This window comes from Tiliqua scincoides, chromosome 5 (assembly GCF_035046505.1).
Source record: "Tiliqua scincoides isolate rTilSci1 chromosome 5, rTilSci1.hap2, whole genome shotgun sequence".
NCBI lineage: Eukaryota > Metazoa > Chordata > Lepidosauria > Squamata > Scincidae > Tiliqua > Tiliqua scincoides.
In genome coordinates this window covers 52,915,900-52,942,769 of record NC_089825.1, presented here as the reverse complement: position 1 = coordinate 52,942,769, position 26,870 = coordinate 52,915,900, and the positions used below count along the sequence as shown (strand labels likewise).

Sequence of the window (26,870 nt, the reverse complement as noted above, 5' to 3'; positions counted from 1 at the left end):
TAGCATTCTAAAGAGCCTGGGTTAATATATTCTAGAGCTGGTAGGCATTCATGGTTCAAGGTTAGATCTCTATCTAGAGCAGGGCTTTTTGCTGTTCTGCGCTCTGCAGAGTCAGTAGAGGCTAGAGACTGTTTAAGAGCAGCTCAGTCTATCAACTGTTACCACTATTACACAAGGAGTCAGGGGCACATTAGGGAAATTCCAAACCCTGGGAGGTTGCAACCTGCACCCTTTTTTACCAGCCTGATGCACCTAACCCTTGAGGATAATGTGGTTCCCTTATAACACCACAAGTGCCCAGATTCTTTTGAAATACATTCCCTTGGGTCAATAAAATGGATTGCGCTTAATCTTCTCAATAGAAGAACTTTATGTATAAGGAAAGATTAGTTCTTAAGGGAGACCTTGTTGCTCCATAAACATTAGTATTATTCATTTACAGTAGCATACAAAAACAAGTTGGCTAGCTTATTTAACAGGATAGTAAGGTTACTGAATTACCCACATTACAGGACAGTCAGTGGCATAATATTCCATAAGGTTGCCTTCTAACATAATCAAGTGTAAGGAACACTGACCATAACTTCCTTTTCATCTGTGAACCCACACCCGGGTTTTATACTCCAAATTATACAACTGAAAAGCCTCAGTCTTCTTCTGCTTAACAACCAACTTAAAATCTCGTTTAAAGGAAAAGGCTACTTGCCCAACCCTGTGACACCAACACTAGCAGGTAACAACACAGTTGTCTCTAAGCTATGAATAACTTAATTCTTTACATCCTGTTTTTCTTAATGGCCCAAGAACATCCCAAGAACATGTTTTTCTGACCAGTTGGCAATTGTATAAAATGCCACCAAATTGAAATGGGCAATACCTGTTACTGTATGATTTTTGGAAAGAACTGAATGAGGTCCACACTGACACATGATCACATACACACAAGGCTTTGGTGCTGACTTGTACAGACAGCGAGCATGTCATGGTTGGGGGGTTGAGGCTAAGGATCAAACTCTGTTGTAGCCATGAGGATAGAAAAGACATTAGGTCAAATTCTATGCCAAGTTCTCTAGTGCATTATATACATGGAAATTATCCCATGTATGCTGTCCTGAAGTCCTTAGTGGAAGTGTAGAATTCAAGTAAATACATTTATAGAAAGCTGCCTTGTTCTGAGTCAGACCATTGGTTCACTTAAGCTCAGCATTGTCTACAGCACACTGACTGGCAGCAGCTCTCCTATTCCATCTGGAGATGCCAAGGATTGTACGTGGGGTCTTCAGCATGCCAAGTGTGTGATGTACCACTGAGTTGCAGACAGTCATCGGTGGCAGGCAAACCACCTTCACTTTGCAAGCAAGGACCATGGCTGTGTCTTATTGCTCAGCTAAATGTATTTCTTATCTAACCAATTTCTCTTTGCAGAGTGCCTCTCAGAGAAGCTTTGGGGTTGATTATGCCCGCAACTGCTTCCTCAAAGATGGCGAACCATTCCGCTACATCTCAGGCAGCATCCATTATTCCCGTGTGCCCCGATACTATTGGAAAGACCGCCTCTTGAAGATGAAAATGGCAGGCCTTGATGCTGTTCAAACGTAGGTAGCAACTGAAACTCTTCAAATTAGATTTGCAAATAGCGAGGCATCCTCTGAAGATTCAACCTGCGGTTTGCAACTGTTGGTAAAGAACAGGCCTGCACAGCAATATGGGAGTTCAGTTGGCTGGATGACAGTTCAAATGAGTATTATGTATACCGTAATTTCTTGGAAAGGGTAGTCTAAAACAGTATGCTCTTGAGCCATATCATACAAATGTTTTCTCTTTTTCATTCCCAAGTCTTCCAAAACAAAGAGTTCCTACTATAAGAATCAGACTTATAAGTGCACTCAACTTGGGTTTTATTTCTTTTCCCTTCCTTGTGCTATGGCAAGTGTTAGGAAGAGAAGCTGCCAATTTCTGAAAATGGAGTGTTGGCTCCTTGCTTCATCTGCCTCCCCCCGCCAAGCAGGACTGCATATGTTCTTTACAACCAGCCAACAAACTAATGTTTCTCTGTAATACTGCAGATTTGGCAAAGGAGTCAAGAAAAATTAAATTCTGCAAATTTAGATCAACTGTGCCAACAAAGGACTTTTGCACACCCCTGGTCAATGTGCATATTATTATTATTAACAGTATTTATATACCACTTTGCAACAAAAAGTTCACAAAGCGGTTTACTGAAGAAATCAAATAACTAATGGCTCCCTGTCCCAAAAGAGCTCACGATCTAAAAAGATGCAACACCAGCAGACAGCCACTAGAAAAGACACTGCTGGGGTGAGGTGGGCCAGTTACTTTCCCCCTGCTAAATAAAAAAGAAGCACTCACTTGAAAAAGTGCCTCTTAACAAGTTAGCAGGGGTTTAGCTTTTGCTAATCATGAGAAGAGTAGAAAGAGCTATCTGTACAAAGTACTGAAGCCCTGCATTGAGACTGCTTGAAATCTTGCCTAGCCTCTGTTTTGGCCTTTTTAGATTTTCTTCGGGCAGCGGCCCCTCAGCAATGTACAAACACCTGATTTTGAAGCTTCGAGGGCTAGATTTCTGGTTCACAAAGAAGAAAATCCCTCGGGTGCTGAATTCTGTGTCCAAAATGACTTTGTTGCTAAGAATGTACTCTTGATTTGTCTTTCATGACCCCTCACATTTACAGCCTTTGCACACCGGTCAAATGACAAATCTCAGTGCATTGTATAGAGGCACTGCCAGTTTTTTTTGTTGCTTGAAGCTCAGTCTCCCCTCCATCTCCACAGTCTTCCTAGAGTGTGATTCTGAGAGAGAGCCACTAGAGCGAGCCCAAGGCATACAAGATCCTTCCTTGTTAGAGGAAGTCAGTGGCATTAAACCATATACTCTGCAGGCTATCCATTGAGAAGTTCTCCTGCCCAAATGCCTTATAGCTAAAGGACCCCATTGTCCAGGTAGCAATTAGTCTTGCTCATCAGCTTTAAGACTTTGTATTCTCCCTTATCTTAGCTCTATCACATTAGTTAAAATAAGAACCTGCACTCAGCTCTGAGAAAGAAGTTCTGCACAAACTGCAGAAAGAGCATGACTAGTGCTGGAGAGCTTCTCAGTGGTTTGGACCTGAAGTCTTTAATGATGTCCTGCTTTTGAATATAAACAATTACTCATGGCATGTAGAGTTTTAATACAGTAGAGTAGGGGTAGCCACCCGCAGCATGCCACATTCTGCTTTTTATGTACAGAATCTTGAATGTGCTACTCCACCTTATTTTGGCCTGCTCCAGACTTCCTCAGGTGGTTTCACCAGGCCGCATGATCTACTGAGACTGCTCAGCTGTTTTTGCCTCACCCGGGCCTTGTTGCTCCCTTTTTGGGCTTTGTACCAGAAGAAGCACCATGTGCTCACAGCTTGGAGCCCTGTGGGCTGTCACGGCTGGGACAGGCTACTTTGTGCGTAACACTTAGGAAGTGTGGTTTGGCCACTACCGCAGTAAAGTTTCTTGCCAGACATAGGGCCCAATCCTATCCAATTTTCCAGCACCGGTGCAGCTGCAATGCAGCCCCAGTGTAAGGGAACAAATGTTCCCGTACCTTAAGGAGACCTCTGTGATTGCTGCCCCACCGCAAGATACAGCGCATGCCCCATTGGCACAGCTGCACCAGCACTGGAAAATTGGATAGGATTGGGCCCATAGGCTGCAATCCTATCCCTCCTTACCTGAGAGTAAGCCTCATTGAACTCTGTGGGACTTCTCAGTAAGCATGCTTAGGTTCATGCCGTTAATATGGTTTTATCTTTATTGTCACAATAGTATACACAAATGTCCAGTTTTGTGTATGCATCCTTTGAGTTCTGTGGAAGAGTTTATTTTTAAACCAACCATTTCATATTATATTGAATAGTCCATGCCTCTATCAAATTCTGTTATCTGTCATAAACCATGATCAACTGCAAATCTGATTTGCAAAGCCATCATTTTTGTTTAACATCAAAACACAGCAGTTAAGAAATGGGGATTTCAGTTGTATAACTGTTACCTATGAATAATTCTCATTCCTAAGAGTTCCTTCTTCGTAGACATATACAGCTCTAAGTACTGTGTAAAACCCCTCTTGCACATTTCCTTGTATAACACCATTAGGGTTGTTTTTAAGAGTTTAGTTTTATCTTTTTCCCCTCAAACTTGGTTACATTTTTAAAAAATGTTGAGTAGGAAACAACAAGAACAGGAAACCTCAAAGGTACATATGAATAACTTTATTAAGGCCTTTGTGTTTTGAGTTAAGAGGCTCTTTCTCAGGTGAAACCAAGTCAGGTTTAGAATTGCTTTTAGAATTGTTGAAACAATTTTAGGCTGCAATCCTATGCACTTTTCTGGGAGTAATCCCCATTGACTATAATGCGACTGACTTCTGAGTAGATAAGCATAGGATTGGGCTTCTAGTATACTAATTTATTGCGTAGCCCATCCCTGCTTTCCATTTTGTTTAAGGGCCTCGGGTTTTATGCCAGCTAGAAGACTGGTCTTAAAAATCACTATTGTGATTGTAAATATTTTGAAAGAAATTCACATTTTTCAGAACTTGGATCCAAAGAGTCACAGGTGTGGGAAAGAGGGAATGCCACATCTAGTTCTGTGCAGAAATGCCAAATCTCATATCCAAGTGACATGCAAAATGAACAGAATAAATTGAGCTGCTGCAGGTGAAGGATATTGCCTGAAAAAGATTTCATTTTTCTCACACAAGCTTCGTGTATGACTTGCTTGTATGTTTCCCTCCCTTCTGTTTGTAAGCATAATCCCACATACAGAAAAAGAATGATTTTTCATTTAAATCTAGAATAAGATGCTAGTTGTGACATATGTGTTCTTGCAGGTACGTGCCGTGGAATTTCCATGAATCTGAACCGGGAGTTTACAACTTTACTGGTGACAGAGATCTTGTGTCCTTTGTGCAACTTGCTCAGGAGGTTGGCCTGTTGCTCATATTGAGAGCAGGGCCTTACATATGTGCAGAATGGGACATGGTAAATATCTTCTTTGTTTCAAATGTGATCTGCTCTTTCAAGTCAGTGATTGTCCCTTTTCTGATTAATTTTTAGGTATGTTTTATATGTAAGTTGTCCATCATTGTCCCAAATTGTTGTTAGTGGAGCAGGACCATTGAATATTGGTGTGGATTTTGCCTCCTCTTGTGGTCTTTTAGTATAGCACGTTATTTTTTCCCAAAGAACTGAATGATTGGTATTTTACTGGGATGGGAGGAAGTAAAGGGATGCATGCACTTGGGATACTCCTGAAACAGAGGTTAAACCCACTCTTGCCTGTACAGTCACCAGAGTCTCTGGTGGGATGTCCCCACCTCACAACTGTATCCCGGATTGCAGCTTTTAATATTTGTTCCAAAGAATTCAATGAGAGTCCTGAGGCAACCACCTAATAACAGTTTATATTATGTAGCATTTTTTCACTATGGAAAGTATGTCAAATGTATTATTGTGATGCAGTCTTCACAATTATCCTGTGAATGAAATATTATCCCCATATTGCAGTTGGAAAAGACTGAGACTGAATAGCTTGCTTAAGGCTAGTTTGTGGATTCCTCAGAGTGAAGATTCAAACTGAGGCAATCCTGATTCACAGCATTTTGCAAATCACCGCTTAGGGGCAATTACTACAGCATAAATTTCCCCCAGCTGCAAACAGTGAAGAGAAAAAGTATTATGTCCTGTCTCATGGCGCACTATGCTCCTACATCAACATGCAATCCCCAAAGCTGTTCAGGATTGTCAAAGGATCACTTCCATTTGTTAAAATGCATATCATGTAGTTTGTCCCTTGGCTACCACACTGTGGGCCCAATCCTATCCAATTTCCAGTGCTGATGCAGCCATGGTAACAGGGCATGCACTGTATCCTGAGGTTGGGAGGCCATCACAGAGGCCTCCTCAAGGTAAGAGAACATTTGTTCCCTTACCTCAGGGCTGCATTGTGGCTACCTTGGTGCTGGAAAGTTGGATAGGTTTGGGTCCTGTGCCACCTCTCTCTTGCTCCATTGCCTGCAAAGATGAAGTGTGACAAAGTGTGACGAAAGGATGTTTTTTCCCACTGTATTATATGGTGTTTTTTTGCTAGAAACCAAGTGTTCCCTAAGAGCTGCTTGTAGAAGTTCAGATGCCAGAACTATTCTGTTTTTATGTTGGGCCGAGGTGACTTTGGACAGTGACCAAATAGTATGATGGTGCTCATAATGATGAGACTTCCTAGAGAGTATCCTCTTGAACCTCTTATAGGAGTAACAGAGGCAGTTCTGCCCACTTGTCAAGATAAATGCTTGAGATCCATTTGTAACCAAAATCTCTGAAGTGTAGAGTGGTGACTGCACAGGGCATTTGAAAGTGCTGTGGCCTTTGGGAATCCTGTGCAATGCACAGGTGCATGCCCCAGTCCTTGCTGCCAAAAGTTTGCAATTTTGTGCATCACAGTTCTGCTGGGCATGAGTCTGGGGGCAGTGCCAGGACAGTGTACTACTGTTGTGGCTTCATACCAGTGCAAAGATTCTTGTCCCCTGTCCTGTATGCCGTTCAGCATCTAATAAAACCGGACTGATAAAACTGGTTTTACAGACTATGAATTTATCTATATGTTTCTTGACCCAACTATATGTTTCTTTTTTCCCCCCTTGTCTTAGGGAGGTCTGCCTGCCTGGTTATTAAATAAAGAAACTATTGTCCTTAGATCTTCTGATGCTGGTAAGGGGGTCGAAAGGACTCTATAACAAATGGGTAATGGTCTGTATCTGTGCTGGAGAATTACTTTAAGAAAGTGAATTTGCAAGACCTTGGAGAAGACTGACAACAGATGTTTCACAGTGGTTCAGCCTTCCATTCTGATCAATGTCCCTTAGCTATCATGATCGTGATTAGGAGAAACCTCCCTAAATGAAGTAAGGCATGAAGTCCTGTCTGACCCTCTGGAATAGTGGCCAAGGATCCAAGATAGAATTGTGGGAGACTGCATATTTGGAAAAGGAGATGATTGGCAAGACTTCCCTATGAGAAAAGATGAAAGCCTTTTTTCTCCATTAGCATTCCTGATTATTTGTTTTCAATCATGCATTGAACCCTTTTTTATATCAAATATCCTCAATGAGCATTTTTTTCTAACAACTTCATGTACAGTATGTGCATGTTCTTCGTATTTCCTATTTTTTTTCCAGATTATTTAGCAGCTATAGGAAGGTGGATGGGTATCTTACTGCCAAAGATGAAACCTCTCCTTTATCAGAATGGAGGACCAATCATTATGGTCCAGGTAACATTATATGTCCATCAAATGAGTACTGTTGGTTTCAAGCAAGATTTTTTTTAGAACAGTCTGAATGCCTCTAATATTCTACGCTAGGATTGTCATGCCTAAAGTTCCCTCCCTTTGAAAGATTGTTGATGGTATGACTCTCTGTGGTGATCTCTGCTTCCTTTTGAATGATGCTTGGAAGACAGATGTTTGGTAAAGAGACATGAAAAAAATTAACATTAAAAAATACTATGTCTGTATACTTTCTTAGGGTGCAATCCAAACCTGCGCTGGAGCAGGCAAGCCAGGGAGCTTGTGCTGCATCAAACGCAGGTTTGTTGGTTGCAGTGGCTCAGCCAGGGGCAAGAGGAAGCTCTTCCCCTTACCCCTGGGTAAGGGCTGCTTGCCCTAATGGGTCTCCTCGGACCTGCGCCACCTCTGGACGTGGCGCAAGTCCGAGGAGAGCGGAGCGGCTTGAGGCTGCTCTGTTCTCCGCGGGGACAGAGTTTGGAATCTAGCATAACTGGGGACTTGGGCCGGCATAAGGTGCGTTAAGGATTGCGCCCTTAATCACTTTGCTACATATTTAACTCTACAACTGTCTTTTTTCCCCTCATGGTAAAAGGGAATTTATAGTGCAATCCTATGCATTTCTACTCGGAAGTAAGCCCCATTGAGTTCAATGGAGCTTGCTCCCATAGGATTGCAACCCAAATGTGGTTAGCAAGTTTTGGAAAAACTATGCTACAAATTTTTCTGCGGTTGTATGGTTTTGGAAAAATGTGGCCTCAGAATTTCTACGAAACCACACAGGAGAGATTTTACACTATGGAAAGACCATTTGCTCTTGAGTATTTTTGGGGAGGGGGGAGAGGTTATGGTTTTGGGAGGTTTTCTTTAGAGCTAATACGGGACAGTTTTCAGAGTGAAAAGTTTATTCCATTACACAATGTTCTTTCACTGTCTGTGCACTTTTAATCTTCTGTCTATTAAAGTCTCATACTGATCATTTATCATCTTTTCCTTTAATTTTGAATGTGTTCTTTCGATTTGTCAGGTTGAAAATGAATATGGGAGTTACTTCGCCTGCGATTTTGATTACCTTCGTTATCTGCAGAAACTTTTTCGTCAGCATCTTGGAAATGAAGTGGTGTTGTTTACCACAGATGGTGCAAGCAAATCTCTTCTGCGTTGTGGTGCTCTTCAAGGCCTTTATTCAACAGTGGATTTTGGACCAGGTTGATGACACCCTTAGGCTGCAGTTCTGTGCAAACTTCTTTGGGAGAAAGCTCCTCAGTATTCGGAAATGGGCAGTTAATATTTTTCAGTATCGTATAAGTGGAGTTATTTGAGTTGGTGTAATTGTTAATCCCCTGAAATGAGGAGGTGGCAGAAAACGTGAAGCTTTGCCAGTTCTTCAAGGGGGGAAAAGCTCCCTAAACTTGGTCCCTGGCTCACCTGACAAGGCTGACCTCTGCACTGATGGCAGTAGTAGCACTAATTGCACCATCAAGGGGCACCGTGGAGGAGCCGTACAAGACTTTTCAACGTGGTGCCAGTACTGAAATTGTGTGATTAATAAAGCATAAAGTAAAAACAAATGATCAACAACAAAACTTCCTATGAACAAAAAATGCTTCAGTATGTTAATAAGGGAGAATATCCTTTGAAATGTTTTAGCCATGTCCTCATTTCCAAAATGAGATGTGCAGAATCTAATTATACAGTGAAAGTTGAACTTTCAAAAGTTCCTCCTTTTTCTCCCTTCTGTAGATATTGATAAATAAGTATGGTTTCCCATCAAAAATATGTTCCAAGTTATTCTTAAGTATTTGTTTTAATATATTTATATCCTGCTTTTCATTCATTAACAAAGTGACCTATATAATCCTTAGAACAAAACAAATAAGAATAAGTTAAATGAAAACTATTGCAAGAACAATAAAAGAAAGGAACAAAATAAACTGCAAATAAAAATACTAGAGGTTAAAAGTAAGTTTACAGCACTATAAAAAGCCATCTGAAAGAGGAGCATTCTTAACTATTCTCTAAAGACAGTGAGGGAGAGTCTGATCTCCTTAGGAAATAAATTAGGAGAGTCTGATCTCTTTAGGAAATAAATTTCATAGAAATAGTGTCACCACTGAAAAAGTGTCTCTGGTACAGTGAGTTAAAGAACAGGCAACTTGAAGCTAATCTTGGAAGCCAAAATGGAAGAGAGAATTGGCGAATAATATATTAAATGATGGCAAAAATGGAAATTCTTTATGGGGAAAAAGAAAAGTATCTATGAATCTTCCAAGGAAGACTGGAAGATTATTACAGCATTCAGCTTTTCCCGAGACTGTATTTTTAAATTCATGATATTGACAGAACATAATGTTCTAAGCACAGTGTTTTAAGAACAATGTTTGTTTTAAGCACAGCTTAAAATACACACACACACACATCACGCTATTTGTATTCATTAAAATTCTTTAAGGTTCAGCATGCTGAAGAATGCTGTAAATGTGCCTGTCAGTGATGTTTGCGGAGGTCAGCAAATGCCATACTGGTTTAAAGCCTCCACCGGTGTTCTGAGTGGCTCCAGCCTTTTTGTTCACAAAGTGGATTGGGCTGGATTTCTTTGCTTTAAAAAAGATTGAGGAAGCTCAGATCCCACGCAGGTCAAACTTATTAACACGTCATATGAATGAATGCTCCATAAAAGCATGTGTCATCTCTCTAGATTTTGGTTCAAAAATGTTTCCTCTGTTTTATGCAAATCATTTCCTTTTTAAAAATTGATATTATGTTGTTTTTTCTGAGCCTGCCTCTTTTCCTTTTAGTTTCCCTTCAATTATATACCTTGAACTAGTTCATCATTTCTTAGAAGATGATCTGTCATACTGGACTGCTTCTTGTTCATGTTTTTCAGTGTCTTTTAAGTGTATAAAATGTAAAATCCCAGTCATTTGTAAAATTCCTATCATGGGAGACCAACTCTGTTGAATAGGCTATAAAATGTTAATGTATATGCCAGAAAACCTGCTTAGGAACAGGGGGAAATAATAGTAATAGAAGACATGGCAGCATACAAAGTAGGTTTAACTCATTTCATTGATTTTCAGGTAATAACGTCACAGCGGCATTTTTAGTTCAGAGACACAGTGAGCCGAAAGGTCCTTTGGTATGAGTCCTTTTTCCCCCCCTTCTAATGTGCATGCATTACTGCTGATCTGAGTAAATAACAGTGTAGTAATGTGATAGTAATAAAGTTTTTGGATTGTGAGTCCTTTTGGGATAGGGAGCCATTTAGTTATTTGATTTTCTCTGTGAATGACTTTGTGAATTTTTTTGTTCAAAAGCTGTGTATGTAAATACTTTTAATAAGTTATTATCTTTGCTGTTCTGGAAACATCAAAAGAGTTTAATACCTTGCAACAAGGATGATAAATTGTGGGAATTGAGCATATATGGGTGGGAAAATTTGTGTTGGGTAAAGAGTAATTTTTTAATAGTTGACTTCAGCATTTATTTATATTTGTGCTAGTTGAATATCCTTCTGATTGTCTTCAAATGCTAGTAGTCATGAGTTCCTTTGTCCAAATGCTAAGCAATTGAGTAACTGGTTCAAGTAGACCTAAAATTAGAGAGGACAGGGAGGGATACCTGTGCAGATAGTGGGCAGAAAACAGATCTCTTTCAGTTCACATCATAGTCCAGTTTCCTGCCTGAAGGGAGACCTGCTCAGTGTTGGCCACTCCCTTGCACAATCAACAACACAATCAACAATGTGCCATAGAAACATTCATAACCAATTCTAGAGAGTGGGAAAATAGAGCAGTTCTGAGGCCATTGGGAGTTCCGGTGATAAGCATTTCAGCATACTGAGATGAGAGGGTGGGCAGAATGAGAGACCAATAGTAGAATGTGGAGAAGTAGACAGAGAAAATTTGGCTTGCTTGATCCCTAGAAGTAGATGTTAGCCTTAGGGAAATATGTATTTGTTTCAGGTCCCTCTTGAGTCATTTAATTTTCAGTTACTTATAATCCCTCCCTTCTCCCCACCCCCACCCCCAAATCAATAGAACTTTGTTTATCATTTAACAGGTAGGGAATTGAACTTGAGAGTCATGACCAGGATAAAACTGTACAATGAGTGGCGGGACAGATGTGGAACTAAAACCCAAAACTTCCATGATGCTATGGTCATGTAATCATGATGCCATGATTACAACTTCATGGAAGTTGTAAGTGGAGCTACTATGTGGTGACTGCATTCGTCATCATGAATGTTTAAAATTCTTAAAATTGCAACTGTAGATGTTTTTGGCAATCCACTGAATTGCACTATTTTTATTGTATGATGCCTTGAATGCGCTTGGGCAGAAAGGTGATAATTTAGTTTTATTAATAAATCCTCTCACCTGTTGGCCTGTTGAAATTCTCAAGGAATCCTAAGAAGTTAGTGAGATTTCCTCTGCAAAAGCAGAGTTAATTCTTCAGGTAGCACATTGTCCCAAGAGGATATTATGCTCCCTAGCCCAGATTGCTTTTTAAAAGGATTAGGCAGATTCATGAAGACTATATTTTACTGTTAGCCATTATAGCGAAACATTTCTATTACACAGGCCAACACACATTTTGCTTCCTTAAACGTTACACCAATTCCTTGGTATATTTGGGGTGCTGATTCCAAAAATGGCATCTGTTTTGCCCTATCACGTTTAGTTTTGGAGACGGCACAGCCTCTTTAGTGAATGGTTCAAGCAGCTTCCTCATGAGGAAGCTTATACCATAGCTTCCTCATGAGGAAGCTGCTTGAACCATTCACTAATGAGGCTATACTATATCTCCAAAACTAGACGTGATAGGGCAAAACAGATGCCATTTTTGGAATCAGCACCCCAAATTCATATCAAAACACCATAAAGTTTGGGAAAAACTTTTCTGACCCTCAATTTTGTAGGCCTGTGTTACCAGAGATGATACTCCTCTGTTATAAGCTTCTCAGAAACAGCTTATTGGTCACTTTGAAAGGAAAATGTGTAGGCCAGATGAACTTTTGGCAATGCAAGGGTTGTATAATTAAGTTCAGGGTAAAATAGACCTTTTTGTTTGCTGTTTGTTGCAGCTGTTAATATCTAGCTTGTATTTCCATTATGATCAGACCATATTCCATTTGTGTCTTCATTCTCCTTACAGGTCAATTCTGAGTTTTATACTGGCTGGTTGGATCACTGGGGTCACCGTCATTCGGTTGTTTCATCCTCAATTATAGCTAAAACCCTTAGTGAAATCCTGGCACATGGTGCTAGTGTTAACATGTAAGTTCATCAACATCTATTTAAATTAGATGCTTGCATCTAAAATCCCCCCCTCATGAAATTGCTCATCCCCTAAGATCTTCAGAGAGAGCCCTTCTGCATGTTCCTCTGGCAGCAACACCTAAAAGGCCTGTTGAAAGAGTGACTGCATGTGAGCTAGATCTGCACATTAACAGTGGGGTGGGTCTATGGGTTCATCCCCCTCCAGTAGGGGGTGATGTTACCTATTCAGTTCCTAGTTTAATGGCTTTTTGGGTCGCTGTCTCCTACCTTGGTTAGACTTCTCTTTGGCTTTTCCCCTTTCTTGTTATTTTACGTCTCCTTGCGCAAGTGGCTATGACTTGTCTTGCTCTTATTGTGCTGTATATATAAAGCTCTTTGTGTAGTTCATCTCTGTTGTGAATGAGTTCCCCCCCTACAGCTTTACTAACAAGGCCTATTTAGTTGATGCTCAAAATTAAGGAACTCCCTCCTAGAGGAGGTGAAATCAGCACTGATACTGTTTCAGTTTTGGCACCAGCTGAAGACCTTTTGTGTCACTTAACTTTCCTCTCTAAATTTTGGTGTTTTTGTCTGCTGCTACTTTAATACAAGAATAAAACAGCTGTATTTTTTATTTTTGGCTTTATTTTAAATTATGTTGTCAAGTGCCTCCCTAATGAGAAGTGAGAGAACAAGATGTACTGGTAATTAAAAAACAAACAAACTTGGGAGTATCTGGTGTGGCATTCTTGAATGGTTATTTGGCTCTCTTTCCAGGTACATGTTCATAGGAGGGACCAACTTTGGCTATTGGAATGGTAAGAAGTGTATGGTGTATGCATTTTACAAAATGCTCATTATTTAATCAGGCTGGTTCTGATGCTGTCAATACTGAAGTTGTTTCTGCTTTTAAGGCTGCAGTCCTATAAACATGTACCTGGGAGTAAACCCCATTGAACACAATGGGACCTACTTCTGAGTACACATGTGTAGCACCACATTGTAAAGGAGGGAAAAATAGGATATGAGACTGGTAATTCAGAAGACATTGGAATCTATTCTCTTCTAAAAACAATGCAAAGAGGAGCAAGGAAACATTAATTGAAACAGAATGGCATTAAATGTAGAAGTGATAGAAGGAAGTCTTTACCATACTGTGGGTAGCCACAGACTGCTTTAGAGAATCAAAACAAAGGAATATTCAGAAGAAGAAGAATATATTTCTATTAATACCTGGTATCCAGTGCTTATATGAAGGTAGTAGTTGGAGAGGAGAAGTATTTCAGGTTCAAAGTCAACCTCTGAATACTGAGGTGAGGCAATCTTCCTGTGAGCATTTATTTGATCTTTCCTTAGTGAAAGAACCAGCATTGTCCAGAGCGCCAAATCTGCAAATATTCCTCATATTTTTATCTACATGTGACCTTGGAGTGCAATCAAAGGTCCTTCCACCTTTGAACGTTTTCTCAACACAGTGGAAAACTGATGTGACATGAAAAGAACAAATATCTTGTTCTGCTTGGTATTTTTTTTCTTTTATAGGAGCCAATATGCCCTATTTGCCGCAGCCTACTAGTTATGATTATGATGCCCCACTCAGTGAAGCAGGAGATCTCACAGAAAAGTATTTTGCCATCAGGGAAGTCATTGGCATGGTGAGTTCCTACTAAAACAGGGTTCTCCACACTCTGACCAGGAGGGCCAAATGTGGCCCTCTGGAGAATTTTATCTGGCCTGTGCAGTTTCCTAGCCTCTTGGGGTTAAAAACCGCTGGAAAGAAGCACTTCCAGGTCCCCTAGCATTGGTATAAACTGCATTCAGCCACTAGAGGTGCTGAATGTAATGCAATGGAATAATTCCATTCCATTCAGCACCTCTAATGGTTGGGAGCAGTATATCCCAAGCTTTTCCAAAATAAATTCCCCCTCTTCCTGTGCAAGTTGGTTTTGCCCTCTACTCCCTTCCTCCTTCCACCCCCACCCACTTATTGTATTCAATCAAACTCTCAGCACCTCGGTCCTCCACATATTTATTATTTATTTATTTTCTGGCCTTTGACACTGTGATACACGATGCGGCCTTCGTGCTGAAAAGTTTGGAGATCCCTGTAGTAAAACATTGCGGGTATATTTTGTTCTGTGCTGCCTTGGCTTCTGGCTTACTACAGGAATTGAAAGTTGTTCGTTGATATATTTTGAGGTTGTGGCAGCCTGATTCAGTTGAGTAGGGTTAGTAGACTGTCATAACTCAGCCTAGGGTAGGGCAACTTAAGGCCTGTATTCCACTGGCCAAAATTCTGAAACCCTTCCCCTTTCACCTCATGGGCACCATAGACCAGAGTGGGGAAGAAGCTTTCACAAGTTCATTATAGTGAATTGACCATACTTTGGCTACTTCTTACTTGTTGAAATCCAGTGACACAAAGCTAAGTTAGATCAAAATGTTTGAGGGTAGGTTATTGAACAAAAGGGTGATATTGAGAAACCACTTGGTCCTGGTGTGATGGTTGTGATGGCATATAGGGAAGGAGGTGCTCATTGAGGCATATGGATTATTAGCATTATGAATACTTTACTGCCTTATAAGGGAAAAAGTTCACAAAATGGTTTGACATCACAAAAGAAAAGGTTGGATATAAATGCCTCAAATTAAGTCATTTAATCTTGCTAGACATTTAAAACACTAATGGTATAAGCAGAAGATGACCTTGGAGCACTAGTCAAGTGTTGCCAGACAGTCTTTACATAACATCAGTTAACACTGATCAACATCAGTTACAATCCTGGATTGTAAAATGAAAGTGAAAGTGTTGGTCACCTGAGGTTTCAAAATGGGTCCTTTCTTTTTGTGTTATCATCATAGTACAAGAAATTACCTGTGGGACCTATACCTCCAACAACACCCAAGTTTGCCTATGGAGAAGTTGCTCTGGAGAAGGTAAACAAATATATATTGTACTATATAGTTGGGAACTAGGTAAGTCTTTGTGATGGAAGGGAGGGGGGCAGCGACTTTCAGTTTTTGTGGCTTCTGATCAGAGATAAGCACTGTTTACAGCAGCACAGAGGCCCACAGTGGGGGTTTTGAGCTCTGTGGACCCTGCAGAAGGCCAACGTTGCCCTCCAGTTAAGTTTAAAAGCCCCTTGTTCCTGGCAGCACTGAGATTACTGCGGTACCATCGGGGTACTCATTTCTGGGCCATTCCCCTTAAGGGGAAATGACCTTCTTCCAGTTCCCGTGGTGGGTCTCAACCCACCAATTTGGGAACCAGTGTTATAGATTAATTTTCATGTGCATAAAGTGAATTGTTTGGCTTGGATACCAAAGGGGAAATGTTGGTTTTTTGGCAATTTGTAACTGAGCTATTTACTCTGTGAACTGTTGTTATAATTTGTGAATTTGAACTTCGAGACATGAATTTTTCACCCGTAAAAGTATGAGCATGATTTAAGATTGTTGCTCTGCTTCATGCCTCTAATTTTAGTTGCAAATGGTAGCCTTTCTCTTCTGCATTATAGGTGGGGACTGTGAAGGACTTTCTGGATGACCTCTCACCATCTGGACCAGTTAAAAGCACCTATCCATTAACATTTGTTCAAGTAAAGCAGGTAAAAAATTGGTCTTGGAGCAGTTTTGAGTCTGTACGTTATGCATTTTATTCACTGTCATAAGCCATCCAAAGAGAATTCTGTATATGAAACAAATCATCCTGCATATGCTGTGAATTTGACTTGCTGCTTCATCCACTACTGTAGTTTCTGGAGTCAAGCTTGGTAAGCAATTTAGGAAGATGTTGGTATATTCTGTGCCAGAGGTTTTCAGACTGTGTTATCACGGAGCCCCAACCTGAAGGCCCTGGCCTCTGCCTCCTTAAGGGGCGGGGGGAGGGGGGGAGACAGGCAGGAGGCAGCGACACAATCCCCAGGATCACGCCACTCAGGGGGGCTTCAGGGACTGGGATGCCCTCACCAGTTCCTGCAGCATTGTACTAGGGGTATGGGGAGCCCTGGTTCAAAGTGAAAGTAGAGTGATCGCGCTCCACTTCCAGTTTTGCGATCCCTCTGCTTTCACTTCAAACCAGCTGGGGAGTCCTGCAGGTGCTTGCACAGGGCTCCCCGCACCCCCAGGACAATGCTGCAGGGACTGGTGAGTGCATCCCAGTCCCTGCAGCCCCCCTGAGCGGCGCGATCCTGGGGATCGCGTTACTACCTTCTCCCTGCCCCCGCTTTCTTCTCCCCGCAGCCACAAGGACTTACTGTGCTTTTCAAACTCCTAGAGAGTTATGCTTTCCCAAAGAGCAGAGAATTTGGCTTCTGATGCAGGTTTGCAGCTTTCATTATTAGAACATTCCTGTAGGCCAGTCTGGATTGAGGTGATATGATATCTAGAGGCCATCTGTGTTCTTCAGGTAAATTGACATGGTGGTGCCTGGGAGTCCAGGTAGGAGGGGTCACCAGGGACATCCTGCAGTGTCCCTGTGAGTGTGCACGCTTTAGGAACTCCTGGGTTATGAAAACCAGTAGGAAAGGTACTTTGGGAAGGCAATATGGAGCAGTACTAGCAGGAAGGTAGAATCCTGTTTGTTTTTGTAGGAGCTTGATGATTCAGTGTGAATGCCCTGTGGGCAAGTATATGGTTTGAGGAGCTAGATGGTTAGACATGGAGTTTGAGAGAAAGGGTCCTTTGGTGAGTAGGCTTGCCCTGATCCCAATGGGTGGGTAATAGTATCTGAAAGGACTTTTGAGGAGAGAAGGAGGGATAGATATAAGGAAAAAGATGTTTCACAAGGAAAAGTCTACTTGTAGCTTTTTCTCATGAAACAGTCTTTGTGAAATCTCTTTTTAAAGAAATTTTGCTATCTTTCTTGCATCTTCCTCACCAATAGAAGGAGATGCTGGAAAGGTAGAGAAATTTCAGAGAAAGGAGCAAGAAATTGTGCAGTACAGGAAGAAACTTTAGGAGATATACTCGTATAAGAAGAAAATGTTTGAGAACTTTTTGAGAGGGGTAAGACAACAGAATTGTTTCATGTGCTCAATACTTGCATCCTTGGATCTATAAGGTCTCCTATCTAGTTGTCTTGATAACCCTCACTGTAATTAAGACCTTTGTAGTTAGTTAAAGCATGAAACCTGTGAATACTGAGTCAAGGAGTAGCATGGCCAGTGCTCTGAATTAAAATAAACTGAACCTTTAAAGACCCATGTAACCCTCTTGACTTTAGTCTGAGTTTTTAAAACCAGCGTGTTTACTATTTTGCTATGTAGCAGCACTTCTCAAACTGTAGGCTCAAGGCCAGGTGTGTCACAAGTTGGGCCTACCTGCCTTTGCTTCTGTTTGGCTCCAATTTGAAGCCAAACGGATGCAACTGAGGCCATTTCTGAGTTGCAGCCCACTTCCAGAGGCCGCTCCTGTGTTGTGCCGGACCTGGAACGGTCTCCAGAAGCCTCCACAGGCCTTGGAAAGCCTCTGGAAGTAATTTCTGGGTCACTTCTGATGGTATCCAAAGGCATTTCGGAGGCCCACGGTGGGTTGCGAAGGCAGCACTCTCCAGTGCAGGTCATGGCTCTGGTAAGTTTGAGAGCCACTGCTTATATATGTTTGGTACTGTTAAGTCAGAATAAGTCATATATCAGCATCAATTCTAATTGTTTTCTCTCACTTCCTGTTCTAGTACTTTGGGTATGTACTATATAGAACTAAGCTACCAAGAAACTGTAGTGAAAAAACCCTACTCTCATCACATGGAATTCATGATCGTGGCTATGTCTCTGTGGATGGGGTAAGGGCAGAACTTACAACTTCCTTGTGACTGCAGTTGCAACTTTAGGCATTTTGTCTGCTCTTATGTATATTTTTAAATTTTGTTAAACATCTGATGCATCTACAACTGGCACTGGACTAATTCACACATGCATGTAAATCACTGAAGATTATATCCAAATAAAGTGAATTCTGACTAAGCACCACTGAAATAAATGAAACAAGTTAGTTATGACTAACTGGGCTCATCTTCTGATTTCAGTGGTACTTAGGATTTAGTTTCTTTGGATACAACCTGTATCTTATCACTCGATGTCTTCCAGCTGTTTTTTTTTTTTTTTGACAAGAACAGCATCCATTGACAAGAACAGTATTTCAAGTGAGGTCAGATTATCTGAGGATTTCATCTCTGGTGATTTGATCTGTAGTGTCTCTTCCATGCATTCAGTAATAGTTGGATGTTGTAGCCGTGTTCAGGCAACTCAAAACAACCAAGTTGGTTGGCTTGGGAATGTGACTTGACCCCTTTTCAGTTTATATGCACCCTTTTCCCCTTACTTCCCCTGACTGTGCATCACTGGCATCCTTAGGTAAAACAGCTCCATATTTTGTCCAACCCTAGAATTGCAGTTTAATGGTGATTTATAAACTATAGTCAAAATATAGTCAAAATAGTCAAAATATTCAATAGTCAATATAGTCAAAATAGTCAAAATATAGTCAAATAGTTGTTTGCCCGAGTTGCACTAAAGAAGCTCCAGGTACTTGCAGAGAGTGTTTATCCAGAATCACAGTGCGGATTCCGAGCCAACAGGTCCACCACTAATATGGTATTCTCCCTTAGACAACTGCAGGAAAAATGCAGGGAACGACGACAGCCACTCTTTATAGTCTTCATAGATCTCACGAAGGCCTTTGACCTGGTCAGCAGGGATGGCCACTTCAAGATTCTCCCCAAGATTGGATGTCCACCCAGGCTCCTCAGCATCATTCTTCCACAAGGACATCAAGGGCACTGTTGTCTTCGATGGCTCCACATCAGACCCCTTTGACATCCGAAGCAGCGTGAAGCAGGGCTGTGTTCTTTCACCAACCTTGTTTGGGATTTTCTTCGCTGTCCTGCTGAAGCATGCCTTTGGAACTGCAACAGAAGGCATCTATCTCCGGACCAGATCAGATGGAAAGCTCTTCAACCTCTCCAGAATGAGAGCAAAGTCCAAAGTCCAGCTGAAATGTCTGCGTGACTTCCTCTTTGCCGACGATGCAGCTGTCACTACCCACTCTGCCAAAGATCTCCAGCAGCTCATGGATCGTTTTAGCAAGGGCTGCCAAGATTTTGGACTAACGATCAGCCTGAAGAAAACACAGGTCATGGTTCAGGATGTGGACTCACCTCCCTGCATTACAATCTCTGCGCATGAACTGGAGGTTGTCCATGACTTTGTGTACCTTGGCTCAACGATCTCCGACACTCTTTCTCTCGATACCGAGCTAAACAAATGCTTAGGTAAAGCAGCTACCACATTTTCCAGACTCACAAAGAGAGTCTGGTCCAACAAGAAGCTGACGGAACATACCAAGATCCAGGTCTACAGAGCTTGCGTCCTGAGTACACTTCTGTACTGCAGCGAGTCATGGACTCTTCGCTCACAACAGGAGAGGAAACTGAGCGCTTTCCACATGCGCTGCCTGCGACGCATTCTCGGCATCACCTGGCAGGACAAAGTTCCAAACAACACAGTCCTGGAACGTGCTGGAATCCCTAGCATGTATGCACTGCTGAAACAGAGACGCCTGCGTTGGCTCGGTCACGTCGTGAGAATAGATGATGGGCGGATCCCAAAGGATCTCCTCTATGGAGAACTCGTGCAAGGAAAGCGCCCTACAGGTAGACCACAGCTGCGATACAAGGACATCTGCAAGAGGGATCTGAAGGCCTTAGGAGTGGACCTCAACAAGTGGGAAACCCTGGCCTCTGAGCGGCCCGCTTGGAGGCAGACTGTGCAGCATGGCCTTTCCCAGTTTGAAGAGACACTTTGCCAACAGTCTGAGGCAAAGAGGCAAAGAAGGAAGGCCCATAGCCAGGGAGACAGACCAGGGACAGACTGCACTTGCTCCCGGTGTGGAAGGGATTGTCACTCCTGAATTGGCCTTTTCAGCCACACTAGACGCTGTTCCAGAACCACCTTTCAGAGCGCAGTACCATAGTCTTTCGAGACTGAAGGTTGCCAACAAGTCAAATCAGGACGTTAAACTAGCATTTACGGCCCAATCCTAAACAGGGCGTACCGACTTACCGCTGGCATGCATTGTTGCAAACGTGCTGTAAGGCATGTTTGTGAGGCCCTAGCGCCAGCGGAGTGCCGGTGCTAGCTTAGCTCAGCATAGGCCAGCGCTGGTGGATCACCAGTGCTCTGCTGATCAGTGGTCATGTGGACTACTGGGTGGTGGAGAGGTAGGTGGACATGTGAGGAGGCAGGGAGGAGGTATTCTGAAGTGGGCGGAGGGCAGGGAAGATTCATGCCAAGGTGTTGGGAGGGAGGTGGGACCGGACCCTGAGCCTCCATGTTGGGCCACTGGCCTGACACAGGGTCTCTTGGTTCTACAGTGACCCAAGGGTTGCCATAGAATCAAGTAGCCCCATTGCAGGGCTACGTGCCTTACCCGCGGGATCGGGTCAAAAGTCCCCTTCCCCCGAGGAGCCGTCGGCGCTGCCCAAATAGCACTTAGGATGCTGCAGCAGCCCCATGCACTGAGCAGCTCAGGATTGGGCTGTCAATCTTGGGTTCACATTCTGGTTTAGCTATGGTTTGTAAATCACTGTTAAATGGCTCCAAGGTCTGACAACATATGGAGCTGTTTCACGTAACTCAATGCTAGAGTTTTGCGCCAATATTGAGAAGGGAAGGGGTGAAAAGCATGCATAGTCTTCAACGGCATAGACTTCCCCACCAACAATCTGTGGTTTTGTTTGTTGGGTCATCTGAACCAGGTTTGAGTGGTGTTCTCTCTGTCAGAATATATTCAAATACATTTTCAATTTTCTAATAGTTCTGCATTAGTGTATGGCCTGCTTTATGTATGGCATGGTAGAGATTTGTGCAGAAGTTGCCAAGTCCAAAATATGTCACAATTATGGGCTAACACAAATTCAGATTTGGGAACTGAGGGAGTGTGTGTGTGTGCACTCGTTTTAGAGTGCTGGGAAGAAACAGCAGTGTATTTTTATGTGAAAGGATCATGACCTCTGTGCTGGTACTGAAGGCAAATTGCTGCATTGACCATGTGTTTGGAGGGACCCTGTTTTGTAGTTCTGTGTCTGCTCCCTTAAACCTATTTTGATGTAGACCCTTTGATGTAGATGGCCTTGGGATTCTAGTAAAAACAAAGTGAATGTTGTGGTTGCCCATCCCTTTATGCAACCTTGGGAATCCTTGCTGTGTGGCAACTACAAAATACGTCAGAATAGCAAAAGCATTTTTACTGTTCCTCTCCAAAGGCAAGTTTTGACAATTAAAGCCTGAAGTCACTACAAATAGCATGTTATGGCACAAACATGGAGTTTAAACTATGTTCACAGCACCACTTCTGTTTATGGCCAAATGCCCTCCAAAATAGATCTGTTTTTCCCCAAACTATTGGGATGCACTGAAGCCTATCTTTTCAATGAGGTTGTTTTCTCGAGCTTATAGGCATTCTCTAGACCTGCTCTCCACTGCTCAAGTCATAATCTTGCGCAGCAAAGGCATATGAGATAATGTCTGCCAGCAAAACAGGACTGGGTAAATCCAAATTCCAAGGTAGAGCTCTACAACCCCTATCTTACCTTATTCCATTTTTATGGATTAAAATTCCCCTCTTTAATTGTAGTGAAGGGCCTCCGTGTACATACAGTCCCCATGAACCCCTATTAAATTATTCCTTATGGGGGAAATTCCCTTTTATGAGTTGTTTCACCCTAAGTCAAAGTTTTCCAGTCCGTAACCACAACTTAACAAGGGGAACCCCCTGATTTATTTGAGGTGGTGGTGCTTTGTTCACCCCTCTACACCACCCCTCTACGATGCTGCTAAAGGTTTGTAGAGGGATGATTTGGACGAACTGTCCATGCACACAATTAGGCTCACTGAGGGAAGGGACCAAGACACGGGTGCTTGTTGGACAATAAAGTATTATCCATGCTGACTCTTTGAGGCAATTTCATCTGTTACTCACTTTTTTCCAAACCTCCGCTTTTTTCTTTTTAACCGTTTAAAAAAAGAACAGAATACCAAGAATACAGTGAGATGTTTTTCATTACTTTTTTTGTTCTCAAAAGTATACTGAAAACTTTAACTTCCTGACTGTGGGGGAGACTTGAAACTTCCCCATAACTGGTTATTTTGTATTCAGAAAAAAATTAATGTGACTGATACCTTTGAATGACCCATCTTGGTGATCAACCTATGAGTATATGGTATTACTAAACTTTCTCATGAAAATTCAGAAAAATCTAAAAATAGACACACAATAGAGTCATGTTCAAGCAGTTTGTTTAGGGTGCCATGCTTTAGATTTGGATTTTCTTTTTTTAACGTTTTGATTTTGTCTATATAGATTCCTCAGGGAGTCCTTGACAGATGGAATATAATATCACTAAATATAACTGGGAATGCTGGAGCTTATTTGGATATGCTGGTAGAAAATATGGGTCGAGTAAATTATGGAAGATACAACAATGACTTCAAGGTACATTTTTTACGTGCCCTGTATATTCCACAACTGCTGAGCCATGAGTCAAAACAAGATTTTAGCACTGGTGGATGTATGTCTGCAATGTATGATCTTGCTTGTTCAACATGAGAGTAAGGGAGAAGAGTTTGGAGAAAGATTGACTGGAAATGGTGCAGCACAGAAATGTTTTTGTGCCAGCACAGCTTTTGGTTGGCAGTGCAGACTCTGATGCCACAGATTGCACGTGCCTGTGATAAAAGTGGGTTGAGACTAGATGTCTAACTCTATGCTCAATTTGGTTGCATGGTGAACTGAATCTAATGTGCAGCTGACATTGTGCTGGATTGTACTAAGGGGAGAGGTTATCTCAAAGTGTCACCCTTTGGAAATGTAAACAGTTGCTTGGAAGGTGCAGACCACCTTGTGGACTTGCTGGAGTTGTGCAAAAGCCTCCCTGACACTCCTCTCCATTTGTTGTATCTTGAGGTAGGCCAGAAGGTGCGGTATAGACTGGTATTTCCATGATTGTCAAATGAGAAGTTATGTTTCTCCTGTTCCTGCTGATGCTACTGGATAGTAGTAGAATAGCTTCCTGCTTTGGGGGGGGGGCTTCTTTTGAAGCTTATAGCCTACATTGGTTCCATGTTGGCTCTGCAGTTTCTACTAATCTGCCTGGCATTATAGCAGATTAAAAACTGTTTTGGGAACCAGTCTTGTACAGAAGCAGAATATAATGTTAAATATACATGTATAATGTATAATATATTTATAATATAAATATATAATGTTAAATATAATATTAAATATTTGTTTGAAACACTATATACTGCTCTTTGACCGAAAAGTTTTCAAAATGGTTTACATAGCAAAAAGAATGAGAACATGATTCCCTATTCCAAAACAAGAGCAAGCAGTCCAGATGATTCATCTTGGATCCAACTCGCGTGTGCTTATTTCTTCCACATGATCTCATATGGAGAAATCTCTGTGTGGATATTCATCTCTGTACATGAATATAGTCTGCTGTATCCATTAACCAATCCTGTGGTTGCATTAGCAGTTTTTTCAGCCACTGTAAATGTAAAAGTGGATGTTAACAGAGAGTAAGACACAGCTTGGTGAGTTGCCATTACTTAGCTCCTGGTGCTCCCAGCAGAGGTGGTCCCACCCTCCCCAGCTGCCTCCACAGGGCTGCCCAGAAAGGAGAAAACCAGGCTTAAGGGAAGAGTATGCACCCATGCGCGCTCATACACACTGGCCCCTAATTTTTTTTCTATTGCTTGCCTTTACTGTTTTTGTTCTACACTATATAGCTTTTTATTGATAATTTAATGTTTTTATGTCCAACCTGGTTAACTGTGGTTTCTCCTTATGATCCTGCAAACCAGAGGGATCATTCAGAGAAAGTTAGATGGCTAGTCTCATGTGAAGAGAAGCTGAAAACCTTTGCTGCTTGATTTACAAAGGCTCTCTGTAACATTAGTATGTTGAACAAATTTACAAAAGCCTTTTGAATTCAGCATAGTTTGACTTGAAGAAGTTTAGTTCTCAAATGTTTGCAGCTCCTTGCACAGGATGTGGAAACTTGTGCACATGAAGCATAACCTGTCATAAAGGTGAGATCAGAATCCTAGATTAACTTTATCTAACAAAGATCTCCTTGAAAGAGTTTCAGAAAGACTTGTTGGATATGATTATGTAGTAAACTGTAACTTTCTGAATCTGGACTATAGTTTTTAGATGATCCGCCAATGCAGGTTCAGATTGTAATCATGACACACCTGGTCAAATAAGCAATATAAGCTTTCTAACGTAAACTTCTGATCAAATGTGCTTTTAAGCTTTTACACAGTCTTTGGAAAAGTTGCTAAAAATCTGGTATCTTTCACTTGCACTTTTTGTAAGAAGAACAATTTTTTTTCTTGTTACGGTGGGGGTGGAGGGAGAGAAGAAACCAACCCATTTTACTTGACTTTGGAAAATTGATGTCATTTTTAAGCATTTTAAAACCTATTTTTATTTTTGAATTTGAATAGCATGCTATTTTGGTCGAGCAAGAGGAGGGCCACGGAGATGCTAGGTATTGAAACTGGGACCGTCTGTGTTTTTTGTTTTTGAAGAAACTGGGACCTTCTGCATGGAAGGCAGGTGCTTTACCACTGAACTACAGCCCCTCTCCTGCAGTTTTAGTGACCACAATACTAAGTACCTGCAGCATATTGAACTCTAAGAAATATCAGACTTAAAGGTGCAGTGACCCATTAGAAAGGAATGACAACTATTTTCTCTCTAAAAACTCTCTACTTGATTGAGGTTAACTATAGTTTTCTTCAAAGTGTTCCTATGATGTTCCAGTGTTTCTGAAGAAAATTACAGATCAGAGTCTAACTTCTGATTTATTTATTTTTTCTCTTTTTGTAAGGGAAATGTCATATTCTGTGTTGCTTAGTAAAATAAACAAATCATGAATTATAATAAAACCCTTAATGCGTCTGGTGCAAAGTAAGGCAGATTGCCACTGAATGAATTGACTTCCTGAATATTGCAATCTAAACCTTATATTTAGTACAGCCAACAATGAACATCTTCTAAGAGAATTGGCTTCTCCTTTTGCCTCTCTGATTGTGCTTGTATGAAATCTATTCACAGGGTCTGGTTTCAAATGTGACTCTTGGTGAAGACATACTGACTGACTGGGAGATATATCCACTGGACATTGACAGAGCAGTGGACCAAGGCCTCAGTAACAAAATGTCTGATGGCAATATATCAAGCTATGAAGAGCCTACTTTTTATACTGGCAATTTTTCCATTCCTAGTGGAATCCCTGATTTACCTCAGGACACATATATTGAGTTCTCTGGGTGGACAAAGGCAAGTTTCTTTTCATGACAAGTTTGACAAATATGATTTCTGACCCTCTCAGACACTGGGGCCAATGTTGAAGGTTGGCTCTGTGGAGCAGCTCCAGAATCTCAGGAGGGCCCACAGGCATCAACCTGCAACTGAGGCACAGTAGCCAGTGTCACTGATAGGAGGCCCCTCTCTGGTGAGTGGGGCTCCTTCATCCATGATGCCAGTGACAATATCAACCTGGTATATTTTTCCTCCACACCCCCAAAGCAATGGAAATTCAAAGTGGCTGTCACATCTGCTGATGTACCTGCTCCCTCTTGGTAATGATGGGAAATCTGGCCTAGTACTTCTACCTAGAGGGCAGGAAAGTGGCTGCCTCTTGACTGATGGTGGAAAGAAACAACATTGCCTTCAGTTCCTTGTTTGCCATTTCACTCTGACAGCATGAGCCTTGTTCTTGCAGCCATCTCCACACTCAGTTGCCTGATCGGACAAACAAGTGTTGGGTGTAGCTGCTTTCTCAACTCATTTACTCTGTCCCCTTGGGCCAATGTAGCAGGGAGAATTGGGTCCACTACACACAATCCCAACTATTTCACCACCAAGCTTCTCCTGCTGCTGCTTTCTCTGCAGCCTGATTGGCTATGTTTTGCAACACAGTCATTTTAAAATTATACTCTTTTTAATCTGAGTATTATGTATTATGAGTATTATAAGAGTGGTTTTTATTGTGATGTACTTTTATTATGCTTTGAGTGTGGTGTGAATGGTAGAATTCAACACATACATACATTGCTCTGTAGTGTATTTTAAATCTTGGATCAAGAAAGTAACAGTAACCTGGAGTTAAACTGGTACCACAAAAGTTTTTCTAAAACCTCTTGCGGAAGTAGTAGAGAAAAAAATACAGGTTCTGCATTTATGTTATTCTGCTTAAGTTCT

At 41.6% G+C, this 26,870-nt stretch overlaps 1 protein-coding gene across 2 annotated transcripts in view; it reads left to right on the top strand.

Moving 5' to 3' along the window:
• GLB1 (galactosidase beta 1) overlaps window positions 1–26,870 on the top strand; it is a 44,542-nt gene that overhangs the window by 14,745 nt on the left and 2,927 nt on the right. For both annotated transcript variants that reach the window (XM_066628453.1, XM_066628452.1), the window contains exons 2-15: window positions 1,426–1,595; window positions 4,886–5,036; window positions 6,701–6,761; window positions 7,229–7,323; window positions 8,363–8,543; window positions 10,416–10,474; window positions 12,493–12,614; window positions 13,374–13,414; window positions 14,139–14,251; window positions 15,459–15,533; window positions 16,115–16,204; window positions 18,271–18,378; window positions 22,956–23,087; window positions 25,722–25,946. In XM_066628453.1, coding sequence (XP_066484550.1) covers window positions 1,426–1,595; window positions 4,886–5,036; window positions 6,701–6,761; window positions 7,229–7,323; window positions 8,363–8,543; window positions 10,416–10,474; window positions 12,493–12,614; window positions 13,374–13,414; window positions 14,139–14,251; window positions 15,459–15,533; window positions 16,115–16,204; window positions 18,271–18,378; window positions 22,956–23,087; window positions 25,722–25,946 — 1,623 coding nt within the window. The remainder of the gene's footprint in view (window positions 1–1,425; window positions 1,596–4,885; window positions 5,037–6,700; window positions 6,762–7,228; window positions 7,324–8,362; window positions 8,544–10,415; window positions 10,475–12,492; window positions 12,615–13,373; window positions 13,415–14,138; window positions 14,252–15,458; window positions 15,534–16,114; window positions 16,205–18,270; window positions 18,379–22,955; window positions 23,088–25,721; window positions 25,947–26,870) is intronic.